The sequence below is a fragment of the Symphalangus syndactylus genome, chromosome 10, assembly GCF_028878055.3.
Source record: "Symphalangus syndactylus isolate Jambi chromosome 10, NHGRI_mSymSyn1-v2.1_pri, whole genome shotgun sequence".
In the NCBI taxonomy this organism is placed as follows: Eukaryota; Metazoa; Chordata; class Mammalia; order Primates; family Hylobatidae; genus Symphalangus; species Symphalangus syndactylus.
This window is the reverse complement of record NC_072432.2, coordinates 19,703,536-19,726,872: the sequence shown is the minus strand read 5'-3', so window position 1 is coordinate 19,726,872 and position 23,337 is coordinate 19,703,536. Positions and strand designations below refer to the sequence as shown.

The window sequence follows — 23,337 nt, the reverse complement described above, 5'->3', positions numbered from 1 at the left end:
ATGATAGACCCCAGGATTAATATCCTTATACCGTAGTAAGAGCTCGTAAGAATTTCTGTCAATAAGAGGACATTTTAATCTTGTGTAACTAGTGAACAAGAGATGCAGAGTCACATAGATTAATCAGAAATGAAGACTAAAATAAAGCGAATGGATTCTCTGTTCGACTGTTGGTGGGCGTGAAGGACACATGAGCTCTTTCCTGTCCGTCGTTTGTCCAGTGCTAGAATTCTTTTTCTAGGAATAGCATCATCCAAAATGTAAACAAAGATATTTATGCCAACTTGATCTGTTCATTTTTATTTATAATAACAGAAATATCCACAGGGAATATGTCATTAAAAATAAATTATTCTGGCCAGGCACGGTGGCTCACACCTGTAATCCCAGCACTTTGGGAGGCTGAGGCGGGCACATCACGAGGTCAGGAGATCGAGACCATCCTGGCTAACACAGTGAAACCGCATCTCTACTAAAAATGCAAAAATTTAGCCGGGCGTGGTGGCTCGCACCTGTAATCCCAGCTACTCGGGAGGCTGAGGCAGGAGAATTGCTGGAAGCCAGGAAGCAGAGGCTGCAGTGAGCTAAGATCGCACCACTGCACCCCAGCCTGGGCAACAGAGCGAGACTCTGTCTCTAAATAAATAAATAAATAAAAATAAATAAATTATTCTATAACCACATGTAAGATTATGCAAACTTCAAAATTACCTTATGAGGTATCTGTGAATGTTGGGAAACATTTGTAATATAACATTACTTGAAAAGTTCGGCTGGGTGCAGTGGTTCACGCCTGAAATCCCAGCACTTCGGAAGGCGGTGGATCGCTTGAGCCGAGAAGTTTGAGACCAGGTTGGACAACATGGCGAAACCTTGTTTCTGTAAAAAATACAAATATTAGCCAGGCGTGGTGGTGTATACTTGTGGTCGCAGCTACTCAGAAGGTTGAGGCAGGAGGATTGCTTAAGCCCAGAAGGGGGAGATTGCAGTGAGCCATGATTGCGCCCCTGTACTCCATCCTGGGCAACAGAGAGAAACCCTGTCTCAGAAAAAGAAAAAAGGTTAATACAAAATGAGATAGTTACGTTTTTTCACCCCCGAGACACAATCTTGCTCTGTTGCTCAGGCTGTGGAGCACAGCGGCGCCATCTTGGCTCACTGCATTCTCCGTCTCTTGGGTTTAAGCAATTTTCCTGCCTCAGCCTCTGGAGTAGCTGAGATTACAGGTGCATGCCACCACACCTGGCTAATTTTTTTTTTTTTTTGTATTTTCAGTAGAGACGGTGTTTCACCATATTGGCCAGGCTGATCTTGAACTCCTGACCTCATGATCCACCTGCCTCGGCCTCCCAAAATGCTGGGATTACATGAGTGAGCCACCACACCCGGCTGAGATATGTACTTTGATCTCAATATAACTTAGAAAAAAAAAAAAAAAGAAAAAATCGAGAGGATAAAGGCAAAATATTGATTCTGGGTGCCCTTTGGTGGCGGAGTTTGGGATGACATTTTAGTTTCATGTGCTTTGTTTACATTCGATATTGTCTGTACCGAGCATGTACTATTTGTAATCAGAAATTTCAAAAGACCCCTAATTGTATGGTGCTCTCTCGGTCTCAGTTCATTACAGCTCAGCTACTCATCCATCGAATCATTTTTCCTTCCTGTATCCTGGTTGCCTTATCCTTAAAATAAGACCAACAATAGCTTTCCTGTGAGAAGCAAGTGGAATTTGTACAGTTGCACAAATATTTTTGAAAAGCCAAAGATTTACAGCAGTAATGAATTGGACGATGGTATTACTTAGGCCAAAATTGGACGATGGTATTACAAGGCTAACTTGTAAAAATAGTATCTGAGGTAGGAACCGAGTAGTTCCCGTGTGCTGTTTCATCCCGTCATCTGGGATATTATTTCTCTGCCTTCCTTCTGTGAATCTTTCTGTCTGTGCTCAGCTCTTTCCTGGGGCCTCACCTCTGCCCTCCGTTTGTGCAGCCCTCCCTGACACCCGTGGTGTAGCTGCGTGGAAAGGCACCCTGACACCCCTGGTGTAGCTGCGTGGAAATGCACCCAGAGGCCACCCCATGAAGGAAATGCACAGAGCTTGTTTTGTAAATAAATGACTGTTTCGTGGAGGTGCCACATCAAGGGAGAGAGATAAGATCAGAAACCGGGAGATGAGCCAGGCACCGTGGCTCACGCCTGTAATCCCAGCACTTTGGGAGGTGGGGGCAGGCGAATCACCTGAGGGCAGGAGTTTGAGACCAGCCTGGGCAACATGGTAAAACCCCATCTCTACTAAAAATAAAAAATTAGCCAGACGTGGTGGCAAGTGCCTATAGTCCCAGCTGCTCAGGAGGCTGAGACAGGAGAACTCTTTGAACCTGAGAGTTGGAGATTACACTGAACTGAGATCATGCCACTGCACTCCAGCCTGGGCAACAGAAGGAGACTCCATCTCAAAAAAAAAAAGATAGAAAGAAAGAAACTGGGAGATGGAGCCAGAAAGGCAGGTAGGATGGACTGATGAGGCTAGAGAAGCTGAGAGTTTGAACAAGACACAAATAGCTGAGCCAAGGCAGTTCAAGATTTTAGGAGGCAGTGCCTCTTTTGGAGAGATCTCTGTTTTTTATTTTGTTTTGTTTTGTTTTGCCTAGGACAACACATTCTATAGTACTGGGTACTGAGTTGAACCTAGCATAACAAAAGCGGTCACTCACATCCCTTTGGTTGAGGACTTTTTAGTGCACTACCAATATTCATCTCATGTGCCAGTGGGAGTTAATAGTCATGAGCTAACCAGAAATTTCTAATGAGATTTGGAATTTCCTTAAGCAAGGCAGTTTCAGGTAATTGGTGGTTCCTGGACTGCCTAAAGGAAGGGGGTTTTCCACATCATCCTTTTGATGGAAGAGACTGAAAACGTTGAATGCACTCAAATTCTCCTGTATCTGTGACTTTAAATCATTTAATCACCAAAATCTTATCATCTTCCTGCCTCCAGGCTTTCTAGCAGAGGGTGCAAGTGTATTAAATGAAGCAAACGCATGGATTCTAAATTCATATGTGGGTACAGATTTTCCTGTCATCTCATTACCTCTCTGAGAGCCTGAGTACTCTCAGATTTTCCCATATTCCTTCCTTCATACTTAGCATCTTGTAACAGTTACGAACCACCAGGTTCATAACTGTTCACTAAGTTCAGCAAATCCCTCTGCACAGATGGGGAAAAGCATCTCGCAGTCCTTACAGGACAGCCAGGAAGGCACTGACCACACTGAACCAGGCTCCTGACCCTGACATTCAGGGGCAGTGAGGGCCGCCCTTTTGGCTTGCCTTGCTCTGTTTCTGTGGACAACAAATTTTCTATTGGCTACAATCTGTGAAACATCAGATATGTTTTCCCTAGAGTTTGTGGTGCTTCTGTTCAGGGAACTTTTTGGTTTTCTTATTTCTTATGAAACATGTTCAGCATTTACAAATGTAGAGAGAATATGTCAGGAGCCTCTATCTTAGGTTGGTTTCCCTGGAAACAGCCTCTGAAGCAGAGGTTTGAGAGCAGGTGGTTTTCTGCGGAAAGTCCCCAGGATACGCATCTGCTGGGAAGGGAGGGAAGCAGGAGAGAGCCGGTGAAGGAATTGGGCCACAGAGCAGGCTCAGCAAGGCCTCAGCCACCCCAGAACTTTGGAACTGAGATGGCCCTGCAGGGATTTCTGCTGCTTTGGGACAAGGAGGGAGGATGGACATTTACATCCTCTCATTGTCTGGATGTGAGCTGCTCCTAGAGAGGGATCTTTAGCTCTCATATGGTAGAGGTGAGGGATTCAGTTAAGAGCTGGCGCCAGCCAACAGTGCCAGCATCTGGGATGTCCTGAGGGGGAGAGCAAGGCCACACCCAGCAGCATCCCCTCCACTGAGGCGACAATGTCCACACAAGGCCCATCTTGCCCTCTCTCTGCCTACACCCACTGCTCCCCTTTGTTTTTGTGTTTTTTTTAGACCGGGTCTCGCTCTGTTGCCCAGGCTGGAGTGCAGTGGTACAGTCATAGCTCACCACAGCCTCAAACTCCTGGGCTCAAACCATCCTTCCATCTCAGCCCTCAAGTAGCTGGGACTACAAGGCATGCGCCACCACGCCCAGCTAATTTTTAAATTTTTAGTAGAGATGGGGTCTCACCGTGTTGTCCAGGCTGGTTTCCAACTCCTGGGCTCAGGCAATCCGCCTGCCTTGACCTCCCAAAGTGCTGGGATTACAGGCGTGAGCCACCGCGCACAGCAGAAGTGTAATTTATGTACCATAAAATCCACTCATTTCGAATGTACAGTTGAATGATTTTCAGTAAATTGGCCGAGTTGTGCAACCGTCACCTGAATCCAGTTTCAGAACATTTTCATCACCCTAATGGCACACAAACTCTCTTTAAAATTATGTCTGGTAGATTTTGAAGCAAATCACGTTTAGTGAGGTTTCAGCTCAATGAAGTTCTTAGCTTGAAGGGCTCTTTAGGTGGGAATAATATGAGCGAGTGAGGTGCCATTGAACAGTTATTTGAGGTCACATCATAGAAGATCTTGGGAGACGTAACTAACTAAAAGCTGTTTCCAAAGAGAATGACTCCAGCTCCCTGTGTTAAGTGGTTTATTCCCCAAGGTCATCTAAGAATACCTCATCTGACAAAGGGCTCCATGCTGTAGAGTTCTTCCACTTTATTCTTCGAGAACCCGTGTCAGAGACGGGGACTGTTTAAACACGTATGGATGTGCGCGAGACAGCAGGTGTGAAAAGAGGAAGGGTGTGTGGAAAAGGAGGCATAGCTCGGATGAGAGGTCATCTTGGTATGTCACCAGAGAAGAGGAAGAGTAAAGACAAAGAAGACTGAACAAGAAACCAAGACAAGGCTGGGCGCGGTGGCTCACGCCTATAATCCCAGCACTTTGGGAGGCCAAGGCAGGCGGATTGCTTGAGGTCAGGAGTTTGAGACCAGCCTGGCCAACATGGTAAAACCCCATCTCTACTAAAAATACAAAAATTCGCCGGGCATGTTGGCAGGCACCTGTAATCTTAGCTGCTTGGGAGGCTGAGGCAGGAGAATCACTTGAACCCAGGAGGCGGAGGTTGCAGTGAGTCAAGATTGTGCCACCGTCCTCCAGCCTGGGTGACGGGGTGAGACCCTGTCTCAAAAAAAAAAAAAAAAAAAGGAGGAAAAGAAACAAAGACAAGGGAAAACTAGGCTATTTCTAAGGTTGTATAAAAATGTGCCTTCATTTGTCACATTTCTGCTCCTGTTGATGAAATAATGGGTCTATAAAAAAAAGAAGAATGTACTTTAAAAATAGGTATAAATCACATACCATAAAATTCACCCTTTCAAGTTGTACAACTCAGTGCAGTACTTCAGTATGTTCACAGAGTTGGATAACCATCACCACTACAGAACTTCAGAACATTCCTATCACCCCCAAAGCGACCTCTAAACTCACTAGCAGTCACTCCCTATTTCTCTTTCCTTCCCAGCATCTGGCAGCCATGAATCTACATTCTCTCTAAAGATTTGCCCGTTCTGGACCAGGCGCAGTGGCTCACGCCTGTAATCTCAGCACTTTGGGAGGCCAAGGCAGGTAGATCACCTGAGGTCAGGACTTCAAGACCAGACTGATCAACATGGTGAAACTCCGTCTCTACTAAAAATACAAAAATTAGCTAGATGTGGTAGCACACGCCTGTAATCCCAGCTACTCTGGAGGCTGAAACAGGAGAATGGCTTGAACCTGGGAGGCAGAGGTTGCGGTGAGCTGAGATCCCGCCACTGCACTCCAGCCTGGGTGACAGAGTGAGACTCCATTTCAAAAAAAAAAAAAAAAATTTTTTTTCGCGTGTTCTGGATATTTCATATAAATGGGATCATATAATATGTGGCCTTTTGTGTCTGGTTCCTTCCCTTAGCATAATGTTTTCAATGTGTTTCTCATGTTGTCGTTTGTATCAGTACTGCATTTCATTTTATGGCTAAAATATTCCATATATGGATTATGTAAATATACCACGTTTTGTTTTTCCATTCATCAGTTGATAGACATTTGGGTTGTTTCCACTTTTTGGCTATTATGAACAATTCTGCTGTGAACATTGATTTTTGTATGAATGTGTGTTTTCAGGTCTCACAGGTATATACCTAAGGAATGAAATTGCTAGGTCATCCCATAATGCTATAGTTTCATTTTTTGAGAAATTGCTAAACTGTTTTCCATCGTGGCTGCCCCATTTTACATTTCCACCAGCAATGGGTGAGGTTCCACTTTCTCTACATTCTCATTGCCAACACTCGTTATTTTCCTTTTTGCTGTTTTGGTTTTAAATTGCAGCCATCCTAGTGTGTGTGAAGCAGAAAGGCATATTTTAAAAAACACACTGGCAACAAAGAAAGGTGAACCTTAAAAACAAAAGTCAGGGTACAGTGGCTCATACCTGTAATCCCAGCACTTTGGGAGGCTGAAGTCGGAGGATCACTTGAGGCTGGGAATTTGAGAGCAGCCTGGGCAACACTGTGAGAGCTGGTCTCTACAAAAATAAAAATTAAAAAAACAGCCAGGCATAGTGGCTCATGCCTGTAATCCCAGCTACTCACGAGGATAAGGGAGAAGGATAGCTTGAACCGGGAGTTCAAGGCTGCAGTGAGCTGTGGTCATGCCACTGTACTCCAGCCTGGGCAACACAGTGAGACCCTGTCTCTAAAAATGACAAAACAAGTCAGGTTCTTGCTTGAGGCTCTCAGTTCTGTGCCCACGAAACTTCATTCTTTGTGCTCAGGTATAGTGGCCGTGGCTGCTGAGAGCCACTGTCATTCATAGAATCATGGGGATGTCCATTCTGGACTCCTTCATTGAACAGTCTCGCTGTTGCCCAGGCTGGAGCGCAGTGGCTAAATCTCGGCTCACTGTAAGCTCTGCCTTCCGGGTTCATGCCATTCTCCTGCCTCAGCCTCCTGAGTAGCTGGGACTACAGGCGCCCACCACCACGCCCAGCTAATGTTTTGTATTTTTAGTAGAGACAGGGTTTCACCATGTTAGCCAGGCTGGTCTCGATCTCCTGATCTCATGATCCGTCTGCCTCAGCCTCTCAAAGTGCTGGGATTACAGGCGTGAGCCACCGTGCCCAGCTGCTCTGTTGTATTTTTTAAGACCCAGACTGACCAAAGCTTATAGTTATTTTCAAATAACATAAACACGTGCATGCACGCACACGCAGACGTGTGCAAACACACACACTGGAATATTAGAAGCAGAATGTGGTGAAGGGAATCGGACAGGTCAATAATTCTGGTAGCGCTGAAGAGAGCATCTCTATCTAAGGTCACTTACATGAGTTTTTCAAGTGTTGCTGTATATGGATTTTTGTTTTAGTTTTGTTTTTCCAAATGCAAGAAACTCTGCCAATTTTCTTTTTTTTGGAGATGGAGTTTCACTCTTGTTGCCCAGGTGGGAGTACAATGATGTGATCTCAGCTCACCACAACCTCTGCCTCCTGGGTTCAAGCAATTCTCCTGTCTCAGCCTCCCGAGTAGCTGGGATTACAGGTGCCCGCCACCACGCCCGGCTAATTTTTGGCATTTTTAGTAGAGATGGGGTTTCGCCATGTTGGCCGGGCTGGTCTCGAACTCCTGACCTCAGCTGATCCATGCTCTTCGGCCCCCCAAAGTGCTGGGATTATAGGCGTGAGCCACCCTGCCTGACCGACGAAATCTGACAACTTTCTTCCAGAATACCACAACTCAAGAACAGTCACTTAGTTGAAAGTATGTCCCAGGGCCCCTTTGGTATTTAGATAACATCTTAGGCTTCTGATCGGTTTGCAACAAAGTGTTTTTGTCATCAAAGATACATTTAATATTTGTCCTGATGCTGACTGTATTTGTCCTGATGCCGATGTTACTTGTAAACCTATTAAAAAGTCACTGACGAGGCGGGCGGATCCACGAGGTCAGGAGATTGAGACCATCCTGGCTAACACGGTGAAACCCCGTCTCTACTAAAAATACAAAAATTAGCTGGGCGTGGTGGCAGGCGCCTGTAGTCCCAGCTACTCGGGAGGCTGAGACAGGAGAATGGCGTGAACCTGGGAGGCGGAGCTTGCAATGAGCCGAGATCGCGCCACTGGACGCCAGCCTGGGCAACAGAGTGAGACTCCGTCTCAGAAAAAAAAAGTTAGTGAATCTCAAATCTGTCCACTTAAGGCTAACACATTTTAGAAAAGCTTGCCAGAAATTGGAGGGACATTGGAATGTTAGGCTTAATTGTTTAGAAATGTGAATTTTCTGTGCTGTACATTTCCATCCACATTACAGGAAAATGTTTCGGGGGTCTCTGAGCAGAGAGCTCCTAGAACACCTTCTCTTTCTTGCTTCCCTGACCTTGCCATCTCTCCTGTTCTACTTCTCATTCCTGTCCTCTTTCCACATTGTTTTTTCTGCCGTCTGCTTTCCCTTCTATAATCATGACCAGAGTTACTGAGGAAAGAAGCGTTTCACAAGAAACAGCCTGAGGCCATGCCCTTGTGCCAACTGAACTGTGTGACGGGGGCGGGGGCTGAGCCACGCCACAGCTGAGGGCATCGCTTTCCTCACCAGGAAATGAGGGGTTTAACTAAAAGGCGTCTGAGGTTCCTACATTTTAGAGACCAGATCAGTTTATCCTTCTGATACTGCAGTAGATGCCATTAGTTGGGGTTAATGGAACCCTGCAAGTGGAAAGCCCCCGTTTTATGGTTCTCCAAAGAAACAGCCAAGAGGATGTATATAGATAGACAAATAGATGGAGAAGCTGTTTTTTTTTTTTTTTAATTTAATTCTTTTGGTTTGCTTGTTTGTCGTTTGAGACGGAGTCTCGCTCTGTTGCCCAGGCTGGAGTGCAGTGGCACGATCTCGGCTCACTGCAACCTCCGCCTCCCAGGTTCAAGCGATTCTCCTGCCTCAGCCTCCCAAGTAGGTGGGACTACAGGCGCACACCACCACACCCAGCTAATTTTTGTATTTTTAGTAGAGACGGGGTTTCACCATGTTAGCCAGGATGGTCTTGATCTCCTGACTTCGTGTTCCACCTGCCTCAGCCTCCCAAAGTGCTGGGATTACAGGCATTTGTTTGTTTTTTTAAGAGACAAGGTCTCACTCTGTCACCCAGGCTGGAGTGCAGTGCTGCAATCATAGCTCATTGCAGCCTTGAACTCCTGGGTGCAAACAATCCTCCTGTCTCAGCCTCTTGGATAGCTGGGACTACAGGTGTGCACCACCACGCCTGGCCAATTATTTTTATTTTTTGAAGAGATAGGAGTGGAGGGGAGCAGGGGCTGGTCTTGCTGTGTTGCCCAGGCTTGTCTTGAACTCCTGGCTTCAAGCGATCCTCCTGCCTTGGCTTCCCAGAGTGCTAGGATTATAGGCATGAGCCACTGCACCTCGCCAGAAAGTGATTTATTAATATGAACAATTGACTGACATGGTTAGAGGATGATGGGTCCCAAGATCTGCAGGTGGCAAGCTGGAGACCCCGGAGAGCTGATGGTGTGAATTTCAGTCTGAAAGCCAGCAGGCTGGAGTCCTGGGAAGAGCGTTTATTTCAGTTCAAGTCCAAAGGCAGGAAAAAGCCAATGTCCCAGCTTTAAAGCAGTCAAGCAGGAGGGATCCCCTCATTTTCGGGGTGGGGGACACCCTTTTATGTTATGTCCAGATCTTTGAATGAGGCCCACTCTCACTAGGGAAGTCAAATCTGCTATACTTTGTCTACAGATTTAAATGTTAATCTCATCCAAAAAGCAGACACATTCATCCAGAATAATGTCTAACCAAATATTTGACCACTGTGGCCCATTCAAGTTTTATAAAATTAACCCTCACGGCCCCAGTCAGAGGATGCAGCGAAGTGATGCTAAGAAGCCATTCTGGAATCTGGTCTGGCCAGAATAATGCAATTTTATTCCTCTCTTCACCCTCCACGGCTCATGGTATTTAAACTCTTCCTGTTCTTTTTGTTAAAAATTGTTCAAAAGCAAGCATGCTTAGTGTCTTTCAGAGTAGTCTCAATAAGAAATAAATTTCTCAAGGGTCTCTTGTGAAACCTCAGTGGCAGGGAGCCATCATGTGCTAAGACAGTGAGAATTAAGAACAGGAAGAATGCGTGAAACTCATGCGGTTGCAGGCATGAGCCAGGGACTCGGACTCTGGCTGGAGAGATGCCGAGGGTCAGGAGGGGCCCACGGGCAGGCATGGGGGCACTGGTGTGTGACTCAGAGTTTTCCTTTAGGACCATTGGAAAAACTTGAAGAGGAAAAGACAAGAGTTCCTGGAAAAGGCTTGCTTTCTGGAACCTGAAAAAAACCCTGGTAGCTGCTGTAAGCTTTGGGTTTTGAGGTCCTCAGTTGACCAGAGTAACTCATGTGTTGAGAAGGACAGTAGCTAGTCCCACAGCTCACCAGAAGATGCTTTTTACTGTGCCCTGCCTGGAAAGCTCCTGCTGACAGTGTACCTAGCAGGGAGAGCCCCGAAATATCTATCAGTCCATCAGTGGGGATTGATAATAAGCAAAGCAAAATTAGGCCGTTGTGGTGGTGCACACCTGTAGTCCCAGCTATTCAAGAGGCTGAGACAGGAGGATTGCTTGAGCCTAGGGGTTCAAGGTTGCAGTGAGCTATGATCGTAGCACTGCATGGCAGCCTGAGTGACAGATTGTTTTGATGGAAACTGAGGAAGAAGTCTTAAGGGGCTGAGGAGGCTGCAAATTGTTCTGTGACTTCTGTTTCTCTGTTCAGTTTGATTGTAACTAATGAGTGTTTCTACAATTACTTTAATTAGTGATTGGTTTTTATAGCGAGACAATTGCAAGTGTAAAAGCATGAACTTTAGGTCTAACCATGCTCCACACCTTGACTGATAGTCTTTGCTGGAAGGCAGCTCCTAAATTTTGGGCGTGATGCCTGGGAGCTATTCAAAATTACAACGTAAATTTCAGGACAGTAACATTCACCTGGTCGCTGTTCATTCGTTGGGAATAGTGGTATCTATCCTTGGTAAACCTTATAAATATTGGGGAAAAAAAACTTTGTCATTTTTTTTAACATTAAGGCTAGTGCATACTGTTAATACCAACATAATATGGTTTTATAGGTTGTTAAAAATGTTGTCTTGCTGCAGTGTTCTCATTCAGTGTCACGTCGTGTTGTATTTTCCTCTATACTAAATGTGGAGGATGAATGTGTAGGTGCTAGAAAGTTAAAAAAAAAAAAAAAAGAAATCCATTGTAAGAATGGCTTTTGTCCAATAAGGGACTGGAACACATGGAAAGAGTGGATTTTTTTTTTTTTTTTTTTTTTTTATGAAGTCTCGCTCTGTCACCCAGGCTGGAGTGCAGTGGCGCACTCTCTGCTCACTGCAACTTCCGTCTCCTGGGCTCAAGCAATTCTCCTGCCTCAGCCTCCCAAGTAGCTGGGATTACACGTGCCCACCACCATGCTAAGTTTTATATTACAGGTGCCCACCAACACCTGGCTAATTTTTGTATTTTCAGTAGAGACGGAATTTCACCATGTTGGCCAGGCTGGTCTCAAACTCCTGACTGCAAATGATATGCCTGCTTCGGCCTCCCAAAGTGCTGGGATGACAAGTGTGAGCCACTGTGCCCGGCCAGAAAGTGTGTTTTAAAAGCTGCCTACACTATAGCCATGAGTAGAGGTTTTGTTCTATTCTCGGGTTGCAGCCATTTGCGCTGAGTGAGAAGGAGCCAAGGACAGTGGGTGCTTACCTGGAACGTCTGGCAGCTGGTCTGTTTCCTCATCTTAATTCTAAAAGAGCACGTCAATTGACAAAGCCATTTCAGCACATACTGTACATTTGTGCAATAACAAGGGAAGGCTTTAAAACTATTGTCTGTCAAAATTCGCAACTGACAAATTGCCATGATTTAATTGCTTTCCTTCCCAGGCACTGAGTATGTGTGTTTTGATTACCTTGCCCTGTCCGTGTGGCACAGTTTGGGCTATGACATTGCCAGCCAGTTGTCCCCACCCGGGGGTCACTCCGTGCCCACATGCTGTGCCATATCACTCACTCACTCACCCTTTAGCAGATCGTTCTAAATGGTTTTCTGGCATGATTTTTGAAGTGAATGATTATTAAAATGTGCTGAAGGGTTCTTTTGTTTAGATGTGACCTTCGATTGCAGAGGGAAGTCACCAAGTCTTGTCTGCTCAGGGTCCCTGCACAAAGCCAGGACCAGCCAGGTGGGACAGCCGTTCTCTGGGTGGGCTGGAGGCTCTAGAATATTCTTCTGAGTGTGAGGCGCCCACTCCATGCTAAAAGGCCAAACTCAGAGCAGAAGAGGCCGGGAGGAGAGACTATTGGTGAAACAAGGGTACAACATGCAAACCACTATCAAGGTTAGGGGGTAGGGAAAGTCAAGAATGAATGAATGAATGATGAATGAATGAAGCAGAAGTTGAGAGAGGATTGTCTCAGCGGCCAGTCAGCTAAAGGAGGTAGGCAGGCCAGATGCCGTGGCTTACACCTGTAATCCCAGCACTTTGGGAGTCCGAGGTGGGCAAATCACCTGAGGTCAGAAATTTGAGAGCAGCCTGGCCAACTTGGCAAAACCTCATCTCTACTAAAAATACAAAAGCTAGCTGGGCATGGTGGCACACGCCTGTAATTCCAGCTACTCGGGATGCTGAGGCTGGAAATTGCCGGAGCCAGGGAAGTGGAGGTTGCAGTGAGCCGAGAGATCACGCCACTGCATTCCAGCCTGGGTGACGGAGTGAGACTCTGTCTCCCCCAATAAAATAAAATAAAGGAGGTAGGCTTCAGAAGGCTTCTTTCGTGAGCTTCATGCTGCGTGCTTTGAGAATTTACATGGCTGCTTAAGGTCACCATACCCAGCCAGACCACACCCCACTCACTGTGCAGTTTTGTGCAAAATATTTATTTATTTATTTGTTTATTATTCTAGAGACAGAGTATTGCTCTGTCACCCATGCTGGAGTGAGTGGCACAATCATAGCTCACTGCAGTCTCCAACTCCTGCCTCAAATGATCCTTCCATCTCAGCCTCCCAAAGTGCTAGGATTACAGGAGCGCCACCCTGCTTGGCCATCATCTTTCTTTAGTCAGCAAATATTTAGTTCACTTTTTCTCTGTGTAAGTACCATGCAAGGCTCTGGGTAAACAGCGGTAAATGAGGCAGGCATGGCCCTGCCTTCGTGGAGTTCACAGTCTGGGATAGGGTGGGACAGGAGGAGGAGCCTGACCCAGCTAACTCTGCTAACAACCTAAGTATAACTGGTGTGTGCTGTGCAGAAAGACAGGTGCTAAGAGCGAATGTATTGAGGGGTCTGATCTGATCTAGGGGTCAGGAAAGGCATCTCTGTAGTAGCAACATTCAAGCTAGGACCTAAGTGATGAGTACGGATAGAAAGACAAAAATGTGTGAGAGCTCTGCAGGTCCCAGCCTCAGCAGCCGGCACAGAGCAGGGGAGCCATGTGGTGGGCAGCTGGGCCCATGCACCGTTGTCAGGGCTGCTGATAGAAAGTAAACCCAGAAGCTGCTGAGACTTCACCAACAAAGGCAGTGAGTACAGTTTTGCAAGGCTGAGCAAGAGACAGGCAATATTTGTTTTGTCTTTGCTCTTTCAAAGGCATTGTGAGGTTTTTCTTGGATTATCTTTTTTTTTTTTTTTTTTTTGAGATGGAGTCTTGCTCTGTCACCAGGCCAGAGTGCAGTGGCGCAATCTCGGCTCACCGCAATCGCCGCCTCCCAGGTTTTCAAGCGATTCTCCCACCTCAGCCTCCTGAGTAGCTGGGATTACAGGCGCCCGCTATGATGCCTGGCTAACTTTTGTATTTTTGTAGAGATGGGATTTCACCATGTTGGCCAGTCTGGTCTTGAACTCCTGACTTCAGGTGATCTGTCCACCTCGGCCTCCCAGAGTGCTGGGATTATAGGCGTGAGCCACCGCACTGGCCAGGTTATCTAAATGCATGTGCCTACCCACACTTGTGCTAGAAGAGTTTTAGTAGAGATCCCATTGGCTGAGAAACACTAGAACAAATATAAATACTAAATAATGTGTACATATGGACCTAGCATGTGGAATTATAGTCATTGGAGACTCGGGAGGGTAGAAGGGGGATGAAGGATGAGAAATTACCTAATGGGGATAAGGCACACTCTTTGAGTGATTGTTACACTAAAAGCCAGACTTCACCACTACAGTATTTCCATGTAACAAGCTGCACTTGTACCCCTTAAATTTGTCCAAATAAAAAAATATATATACATACACATACTAAACTCCCATTAAAACTGAACAAAGGAATTAAAGGCATCTTTTAGACTTGTCATAGAATCGGGGTCCTATCAGTTTGTCTTCACGTTCTGAATCTGTTGAGTGTATGTAATTGAATAATTGTTCTCTGTAAGTTTTTAGTAGAGTCACCGACCCAAGAGAGACCAGGACGTGCTTACAGCCACTGGCAATTCCCTTCCCAGGAGCCACTGGTCTTACGAACTGTCTGTAACTAAGTCATATTCTGAGGCCTCTGACAGAGCCATCTCCTGTCTCTTCCACTTGTCATCTACTCAAGGAATATCAAATGACTTTAGTATCGGAAAAAGTATAATTGAAAAACAATTGGCCGGGCATGGTGGCTCGCGCTTGTAATCCCAGCACTTTGGGAGGCTGAGGCGGGCAGATCACAAGGTCAGGAGATAGAGACATTGAGACCATCTTGGCCAACATGGTGAAACTCCATCTCTACTAAAAATACAAAAATTAGCTGGGCATGGTGGCATGCGCCTGTAGTCCCCGATACTCGGGAGACTGAGGCAGGAGAATCACTTGAACCTGGGAGGCAGAGGTTGCAGTGAGCAGAGATCGTGCCACTGCATACCAAGTACAGTCTTCCTAACTGGAACTAATTGTAGAAAGACCAATATGTGACCATCAAAGAGCTAATTACAAAATATTTTCAAAAATTAATACATTCGAGAACATCTGTTAGTGCAAAGCTCATGCTGGCTGTGTTCAACCAGAAGGTCACTAAATGGGGCCATGCCATGTCAGTGACTGGTTCGTTAACCTAGGACACCTCAGGAAATATATCATGCTAGGTTGATAGCTCTGAACCTCAGAGAGATATCTAATTAATGCAGAAGTCACAATTCTCAGTTGTGAGATTTTTTTCCAAATACCCTCCACCCCGTGTGGTCCTCGGGATCTTAGAACGGGCTGCCTCACTTTTCTGCCTGGAATGCTTTTCCCCTGACCACATGTGGCTGCCTCGTTCCTGTCGTTCAGAGGGGCCGTCACTGAACGCACTCAACAGTGGCTGCACCAGCCACCCACTAGACTGTTTCACCTCTCCACCCAGCATTTCTAACCCTTCTCTCATGGCCTGTGTTCTCCAAAAGAATGAGTTCTGGCTGCTTTCACTGGTTCCCCTTTTTCAGTATAATTCCATTTATTGGGCCTTGGCTTCCCACTGGGCTTCTCTTCACTTAACTAAATACTGCTTCTCCTTTTTAGTTTTATTTCTTATTTTTTTGAGATGGAGTTTCACTCTTGTTGCCCAGGCTGGAATGCAGTGGTGTGATCTTGGCTCACTGCATCCTCCACCTTCCGGGCTCAAGCGATTCTCCTGCCTCAGCCTCCCGAGTAGCTGGGATTACAGGAGTGTGCCACCATACCTGGCTAATTTTTGTATTTTTAGTAGAGATGGGTTTCACCATGTTGTCCAGGCTGGTCTTGAACTCCTGACCTCAGGTGATTCACCCACCTAAGCTGCCCAAAGTGCTGGGATTACAGGTGTGAGCCACCACGCCCAGCCTGCTCCTGCTTTTAAGACAGCTCAGATTCACCTCCTCCTGCCCCATCCCAGGGGTCCCTTCTGGGTGCCCTTTTGAAGTCTTCCAAAGCACCCTCACCACTCTGCCTCCCTCCACCCTCAAAGCCATTCACACCCTGGTTTACTTGGCTGTGTTTGTCAGGCCCCCACACTGGACTACACACCTGTTGGAAACAGAGACGGCATATTGTCTGGCTCCGTACAGGATCATTCCATGATTTGGTGAAGAAACAAAGCACAGTAAAGTAGCAAACATGGTGGGTGGGTTTTCCCCAATAAACCTGGGAAAGATATATAAAGAGAATGTATATTCAAAGACACATTGCGTGAGTATGGAAGATCCTTTATGTTGCCTGGGTGTATTTGTTTGGGCTAATGTAACAGAATACCACAGACTGGGTGGCTTAAACAATAGGCATTTATCTTCTCACAGTTCTGGAGGCTGGAAGTGCAAGATCAGGGTGTCAGCAGGGTTGATTTCTCTTGAGGGCTCTTTCCTTGGCTTGCAGACGGCCGTCTTCTTGCTGAGTCCTTACATGGTCTTCCTTGTGTGCATGGAATTCCCAGTGTCTCTTCCTCTTTGTATAAGGACACCAGTCCTATTGGATTAGGGCCCATCCATACAAACTCGTTAAACCTTAGTTACCTCTTTAAAGGCCCTATCTCCAAATACAGTCAGATTCTGAGGTGTACTAGGGGGTCAGGACTTTGCCACATGGATTTTAGCTAAGGGTACTCAGTTCAGTCCATAACACCCATATATAGAGAAGGCAAAACACCCAGAATCAGAGTGTAACTGTACACAGGTGGCTAAATATAGCCAGTCTATTAGATGGAAAGGCGTGTGTTTATATTTTGGAAATTTCTGAACAGATTGAGGCCTGGAAGTTACTGTGAAATGGAATTCTAAGAATAAAGATTTTTAGAAGTTATTAAAGTAGGATTTGTTGAAGGAGGAAAATATTGAGGGGAGAGGTTGCATGAAATGAAACCTTAATCTCTGAGAAGTGGGTGAGAGGGTCCCCCCAGGAGCTGGGAGTGTGTGTAGGTGGGCACCAAACCTAATGAAGTTATGACGATTATAGGCACCAGTGTGGGATGATAGGCAGCTGCCTATCGTGGGAAGAGGGGAATCTCAGGTTCAGCCAAGGTGGGTCTTGATTGAGGAAAAGATCGAGAAGATGGAAACTAACTTTCTCCAAGCCAGGTTAAAAATGTAAATATCTATTGTGAATAGTGCCGCAATAAACATACGTGTGCATGTGTCTTTATAGCAGCATGATTTATAATCCTTTGGGTATATACCCAGTAATGGGATGGCTGGGTCAAATGGTATTTCTAGTTCTAGATCCCTGAGGAATCGCCACACTGACTTCCACAATGGTTGAACTAGTTTACAGTCCCACCAACAGTGTAAAAGTGTTCCTATTTCTCCACATCCTCTTCAGCACCTGTTGTTTCCTGACTTTTTAATGATAACCATTCTAACTGGTATGAGATGGCACATGTACCCTAAAACTTAAAGTACAATAATAATTAAAAAATGTAAATATCTGCCTTCTGGACCTTGGGGTTTCTCCGTTGGAAAATGCTTTGTTTGCAGCCTTTCTTCATCACAGCCTACAGATTTCAGGAGTATCTTCCCCTTAGGACTAAATATAAAGAAGAGAAATGCTGCTTAGAAAACATATTTATAACCAGCCTTGCTCTGAGGCCCAATGAGACCTCACAGCTCTTGCAGCATGCCCTGTGTCTTCTCCACTCCCCTGGCCTTGTCATAGGGCAGGCTTTGTGAATTTCAAAGGTATTTCGAAGGTGAATTTCAAATACTTGCTGTGCCACTACTTTTTATTACCCTAGCATCATGGCTGGTATTTCTCAGACTGCTCTCACAGCATTGTACTGTTTGGCCCTCTTCATATTATTTTATTACATCTAGCTTCCATTCTAGAATAGAATGGATTGTTGGAGCCTGCTTCCAGCATTAGCAGAAGTGTTCCCTTTTAATGAATGTGGTTGATGCTGTTAGAAGACATAAAATACTTTAAATTACAATTAGCAGTAAATTGTAAGATAACAGGATATCTACCAAAATCAGATGGAGAAGTTTTGAATGCTTGTAAACAACAGCATGGCTGGCCAAGGACTAACAAGGGATACATTGTATACTGACTCGATTACACTGCATTGCAGTATACCACTGTGTCATCAGAGCTGAGTTTACTCAGTCCAGCAACTTCGAAATGATGTTATGTTTTTTGACCATTACTTCTTAATTTGAAAGGATTTGGATCATGTAAAATTTGGGAAACATACTGAAATTTTACTGAGATTATGATATCAAACGATTTCCTATTTGCATATTTAAAATTTGTACACAATACAATAGCATTATACTGTCTTAGGCAAGGAAGATTAGAGACTGAACAAACGCAGCTGGGCGCGGTGGCTCACGCCTGTAATCCCAGCACTTTGGGAGGCCGAGGCGGGTGGATCACGAGGTCAGAAGATCGTTAGCTAACCATCCTGGCTAACACGGTGAAGCCCCATCTCTACTAAAAATACAAAAAAAAATGAGCCGGGCCTGGTGCTGGGCACCTGTAGTCCCAGGTACTCGGGAGGCTGAGGCAGGAGAATGGCGTGAACCCAGGGAGCTTGCAGTGAGCCGAGATCGCACCACTGCACTGCAGCCTGGGCGACAAAGCGAGATTCCGTCTCAAAGAAAAAAAGAAAAAAACGGAGCAAACCCAAGTTCAGTGCAGAGGCAGGTTGTTCTAAATAAACCTCAAAGTTGGAATTCAGAAGAGTAGAGAATTTTTGACTATCTCTTCTGTCTTCTGCTTCCTTAATCTTTGCCAATCTGTTTACCTTTCCAGATCTGCATCCTACGAAGCTGAGCCTCTCTCTTAATAGCTATTATGCCATTGATTCACTTTATTTTTTTTGAGACAGGGTCTTGATCCTTCACCCAGACTGGAGTGCAGTGGTGCAATCATAGCTCACTGCAGCCTCAGCCGCCCTGGCCTCCCAAAGTGCTGGGGTTACAGACATGAGCCACCACACCCGGCTGCATCCTCTTGACTTCATCTAAACCTAATCACCTCCCAAAGACCCCACCTCCAAACGCCATCATCACATTGGGAATTGAGTCTTCAGCTTATAAATTCTGGGGGACATAAACATTCAGTCTATAACAGTACCATAGGTTTTTGAAATGCAGGCTTAAGGAGAATTTTGAAAAGTACAAAGAGATTTGCAGATTTAAGATATTTTTATTAGTCATAAAAATATATGACAATATCATATTGTCGTATTTCTTTATTGGCAAGATTCTAAACTTTCCCCTTGTGCCTCGGTTTCTAAGGAGACCAGATTCTTTCCAAGCAATGTTCAGAAAAATAGAGCCCTGGTGCAGTTTGAGATGTAAGAAGCAGAATATTAAAAGTGCAGAGCATTGAGACCCTGCAACAGTACATACTACCCTTTGATGCTTCCGTTTTCACTGCATTGCTGCCCTATGGCACTGCTGTAAGACAGAAAATACTTTATGCAGGTATTTTCATTCAGTAGAATTCGTCCATACCTTATATATCACATAATGGGGAATAAGAGGACCTTGACAGAATGGGAAGCAGGACAGGTAGGTTTTGAGGGAGGCAGGTCAGCCAGGTTTGGATCATGGGGTCCTAAGGGCAGGAGGTGGTGGGAGCAGTGGAAGGGGTAAGCATTCTTGCCAGAGGCCATCCAGCAGTTGCAGAGGAGAGGAGATGGTAGCGGGCAGAACAGTGAGAAGGGAGCCCCGGAGACAGCAGTTAGGGAGGCCGCTACTGGAAGGGGGCCTATGTGGAAGGGCATAATCGTAACAGGCGTCCCTCCTTCAGAGCAAAAGCTGCCTCGATTGCCTCCCACTGGGCATGCTCGCTGGCATGTAATGGGCACCCAGGAAATGTTGAGTGAGTAGTTGAATAAATAATTAAGTGAATGCAGGCTGGGTGCAGTGGCTCACTCCTGTAATCCCAGCACTTTGGGAGGCCAAAGGGGGAGGATCTCTTCAGCCCACGAGTTCGAGACCAGCCTGGGCAACATGGTGAAACTCCGTCTCTACTAAAAATACAAAAATCAGCCGGGCGTGGTGGCGCGTACCTGTGGTCCCAGCTACTCAGGAAGCTGAGGTAGGGGTGGGAGGATCGCTTAAGCCCCGTAGGTCAAGGCTGCAGAGAGCAGTGATCATGCCACTGCATTCCAGCCTGGGCTGCAGAATGAGACCCTGTCTCAGAAAAAATAAGAAGAAGAAGTGAATGCCTCCAGGGCACCCAGACTCACCTTGTCCCTAACAGCAGTCTACCTCTTGTGGTACATTCTCTAGCTCTGCAAAGTTTCGCATGTTGAAACTTGTTGGGGGAAGGTTCTTGGAAAATGACGAGTGGAGAGAAGTTGGTGTCAGGAGGAATATCTTGGGCTCTTGGCTTACCTAAGCATGGATCGTTGAGACAACACGGTCGTCAAAATGTAGTTTCTCCCAGTCGTTTCCATTTCTTTTCACTCTTTGGATTGCTTTTTTATTTCTCCTGAGCACCTTTTCTTTCTTACCTAGATTGTCAGTTTGCCTTGGAAATGAAACATTATCCAAGCACAATATTGCCTGCTATGACTACAGTAATGGAAGAGACAAGCACATAGGCCTTTTATAGCTGCAGTGGTTCTTTGATTAGTTTTTTTAAAAGAAGGTTTCAGTGGATCAGTTATTGCACATAAATTGCCGTGCCTTGCAGAAAATGAATCCTATCTTTGTGTGTTTGTGTATGAGTGTGTGTTACCGTAGGGCTTGTCTTTTGTTGTATCTATGAAAGCTTTAAGCGTTGTTTTTTAAGCTGCTTTTTGACTTTAGCATTTCAAATCTGTCTCATCTTATTTTTGAAAGATTTTTTTTTTTTGGTAGTGTTAATAAATCCCTTGAAATTTATTTCCAAGATGGCTTAATGATTTGGAGAACACTAGTTGAGTTTCTTGTATTCTGGCTCGTACACTTCCATTATTTTGTTGAACTCAGAGCAACATAAAATATCAGAGCTGAAAGGTGCCAGAGAGGTTGCCCCCCCAGGGCTTCTTGACCCTTGCCAACCTAGTCCCATTTCGAAAAATGTTTAAAAATGTTAAATGCAATCTGAAATGCAAAGCAAATAAAAAGGATACAGCATCACTAAAACCAAAGCAAAGTAATGAAATATAGTCTTGATTTCTTGCCTGCTTTTTCATAAATCACAAGTGGCTTTGAGGTTCTGATCATTCCGAAGGCATGCTCCCACCCACTGTTGAAAAGGTTGACTAGATTCGTCCCCTAATTTTACACATAAAAACATCAAGGTCCAGGGATTCAGGGAGTGTTCGTAGCTCAGTATATTAGGAGCAGAACTTGGTCAAAAACCCAGACATCCCGTTGGCAGGCCAGCATTTTGCCCACAACACTCTCGGTCATTTAAGGATACTGTCTCATGCAAAGGAGACATCTTATTCAGGGTCATCTTCCTGTATCCGAGGATGCTGGTATTCAGGAAGGGTTTTTTTAAACTTTACATCATCATAGCAGAACAGAGGCAGAGGCCTGGACAGACCCCAGGTGTGGCTGGTCCATGGATCCTGTTTTTTTAAATTTCCTTTAGTTGGTTCCAGACATTTGCACTGCTGTGACATAGAAACATTTCCTGGCAATAGCCAGGAAATAGGGGGGCAACATCTCAATCTGAAGATGGATTCATTTTTGCAATAAAGTTTGGGTTTTTTGTCACATTGGACACTTTCCCTTCACAATTCAACAGATCCTTTCAAACTTCTAATCTGTTCTTTTTTGCCAGGGTGTCCGGTGGAGAGCTGTTTGACCGGATAGTGGAGAAGGGGTTTTATACGGAGAAGGATGCCAGCACTCTGATCCGCCAAGTCTTGGACGCCGTGTACTATCTCCACAGAATGGGCATCGTCCACAGAGACCTCAAGGTGAGGCCATCACTCAGCAGCATCCTGCAGCCACTCTGCAGCCCGCGATGTACCCGTCCAAGAGGGCTGATGCCAGCGGGGGCATGTGGCTGCTCTGATGCAGAGTGGGTGCAACAGATGGTGGGCATTTGTGTACTGCCAGTTGTCAGAGCGTTTGGGATCCAGACCCAGAAGTATCTTGGAAGAAGATGAAGATTCACATGGCTGGCCACTGTTCATGAGATTTTTACAACCATTATGTAGCCAAAGGGTTATAGGGAGGTGGGTTATATATTGCTTCAAGCCCATCTAAAAGACGATTTTGCTCAAGACACGTAGGCTACAGAAACCCTCCTCCCGGTGCAGTTCCGCAGCACCTTTGCCAATTCCAGCTCCACTGCAGCACAACACACTGTATAAAAGAAAGAGCAGTGGTCAGACACCATGAGAGGAAAGTGAAGGGAAACAGAAGGTAAGCAGATATAGAAGAGGGAGAAGGAAATAGAAGGGAAAAAAACAGGTGAAAAGAGCTGTGACTGGCTTGTCGTGGTGGCTCACGCCTGTAATCTCAGCACTTTGGGAGGCCGAGGCAGGCAGATCACGAGGTCAAGAGATCAAGACCATCCTGGCCAACATGGTGAAACCCCATCTCTACAAAAATACAAAAATTAGCTGGGTGTGGTGGCGCGTGCCTGTAGTCCCAGCTACTCAGGAAGCCAAGGCAGGAGAATCGCTTGAACCCGGGAGGCAAAGGTTGCGGTGAGCCAAGATCGCGCCACTGCACTCCAGCCTGGCAGCAGCGCGAAACTCCGTCTCAAAAAAAAAATAAATAAATAAACATAGTGTCCTGCAGGTTCTTTTCTTACAGTTTCCTAATGAGGTTTTGGTATATTGACCCTTTACCCATTGGCACAGAAGGATCTGGGCCTTATATGGGCATATATGCCCCTCCCCAGCAGGTCTGTGTAGACACTGAAAGACAGATGTCAAACATACAGTATTGAAGGGTGGATGTCACACATATGGTACCAAAGATAGGTATCAGACATATCAACTTGAGAAACAGTAGAAAGCAGTGCGGTTGACCCACAGCTGCAATGTGACCTCATTCTAGGATGTTTACAGGTCCAGCTCGCAGAGCTTACTGCGCCAGTCAAGACAAAAATTCCACCCCAGCACACATACCCACCACTCCTTATAAACACGAGGATCATATTGTCTTGAAGCTGTGCTGTACACAACTGTGGGAAATCAAAATCAATTGAAAGAACCAGTCATAAACATTTATATAAACAGAGTTTCTGCACCTGGCCATTATCTGCTACTGGGTATTAAGGAATAAAGTGGTGCCACTTTTTCTTTCATAAAGACTCACTACCATGGTTTTTCTGCATGTTGTCATGTTCCATTGACCCAGGCAGTGGTTCCCGAATGTTCCCCCATATCAGAATTGTCTGGAGGGCTATGAAAATACAGACTGCTGCCCCAT

General features: G+C 45.5%; 1 protein-coding gene across 12 annotated transcripts in view; it reads left to right on the top strand.

The window, feature by feature from the left end:
• Positions 1 to 23,337, top strand: part of CAMK1D (calcium/calmodulin dependent protein kinase ID) — a 489,400-nt gene that overhangs the window by 393,048 nt on the left and 73,015 nt on the right. For all 12 annotated transcript variants that reach the window (XR_010113808.1, XM_055296616.2, XM_055296615.2 and 9 more), the window contains exon 4: positions 21,731 to 21,869. Coding sequence is in view for 11 of the 12 variants with exons in the window: in XM_055296616.2 (XP_055152591.1) it covers positions 21,731 to 21,869 (139 nt within the window). In the remaining variant the exon portion in view is untranslated. The remainder of the gene's footprint in view (positions 1 to 21,730; positions 21,870 to 23,337) is intronic.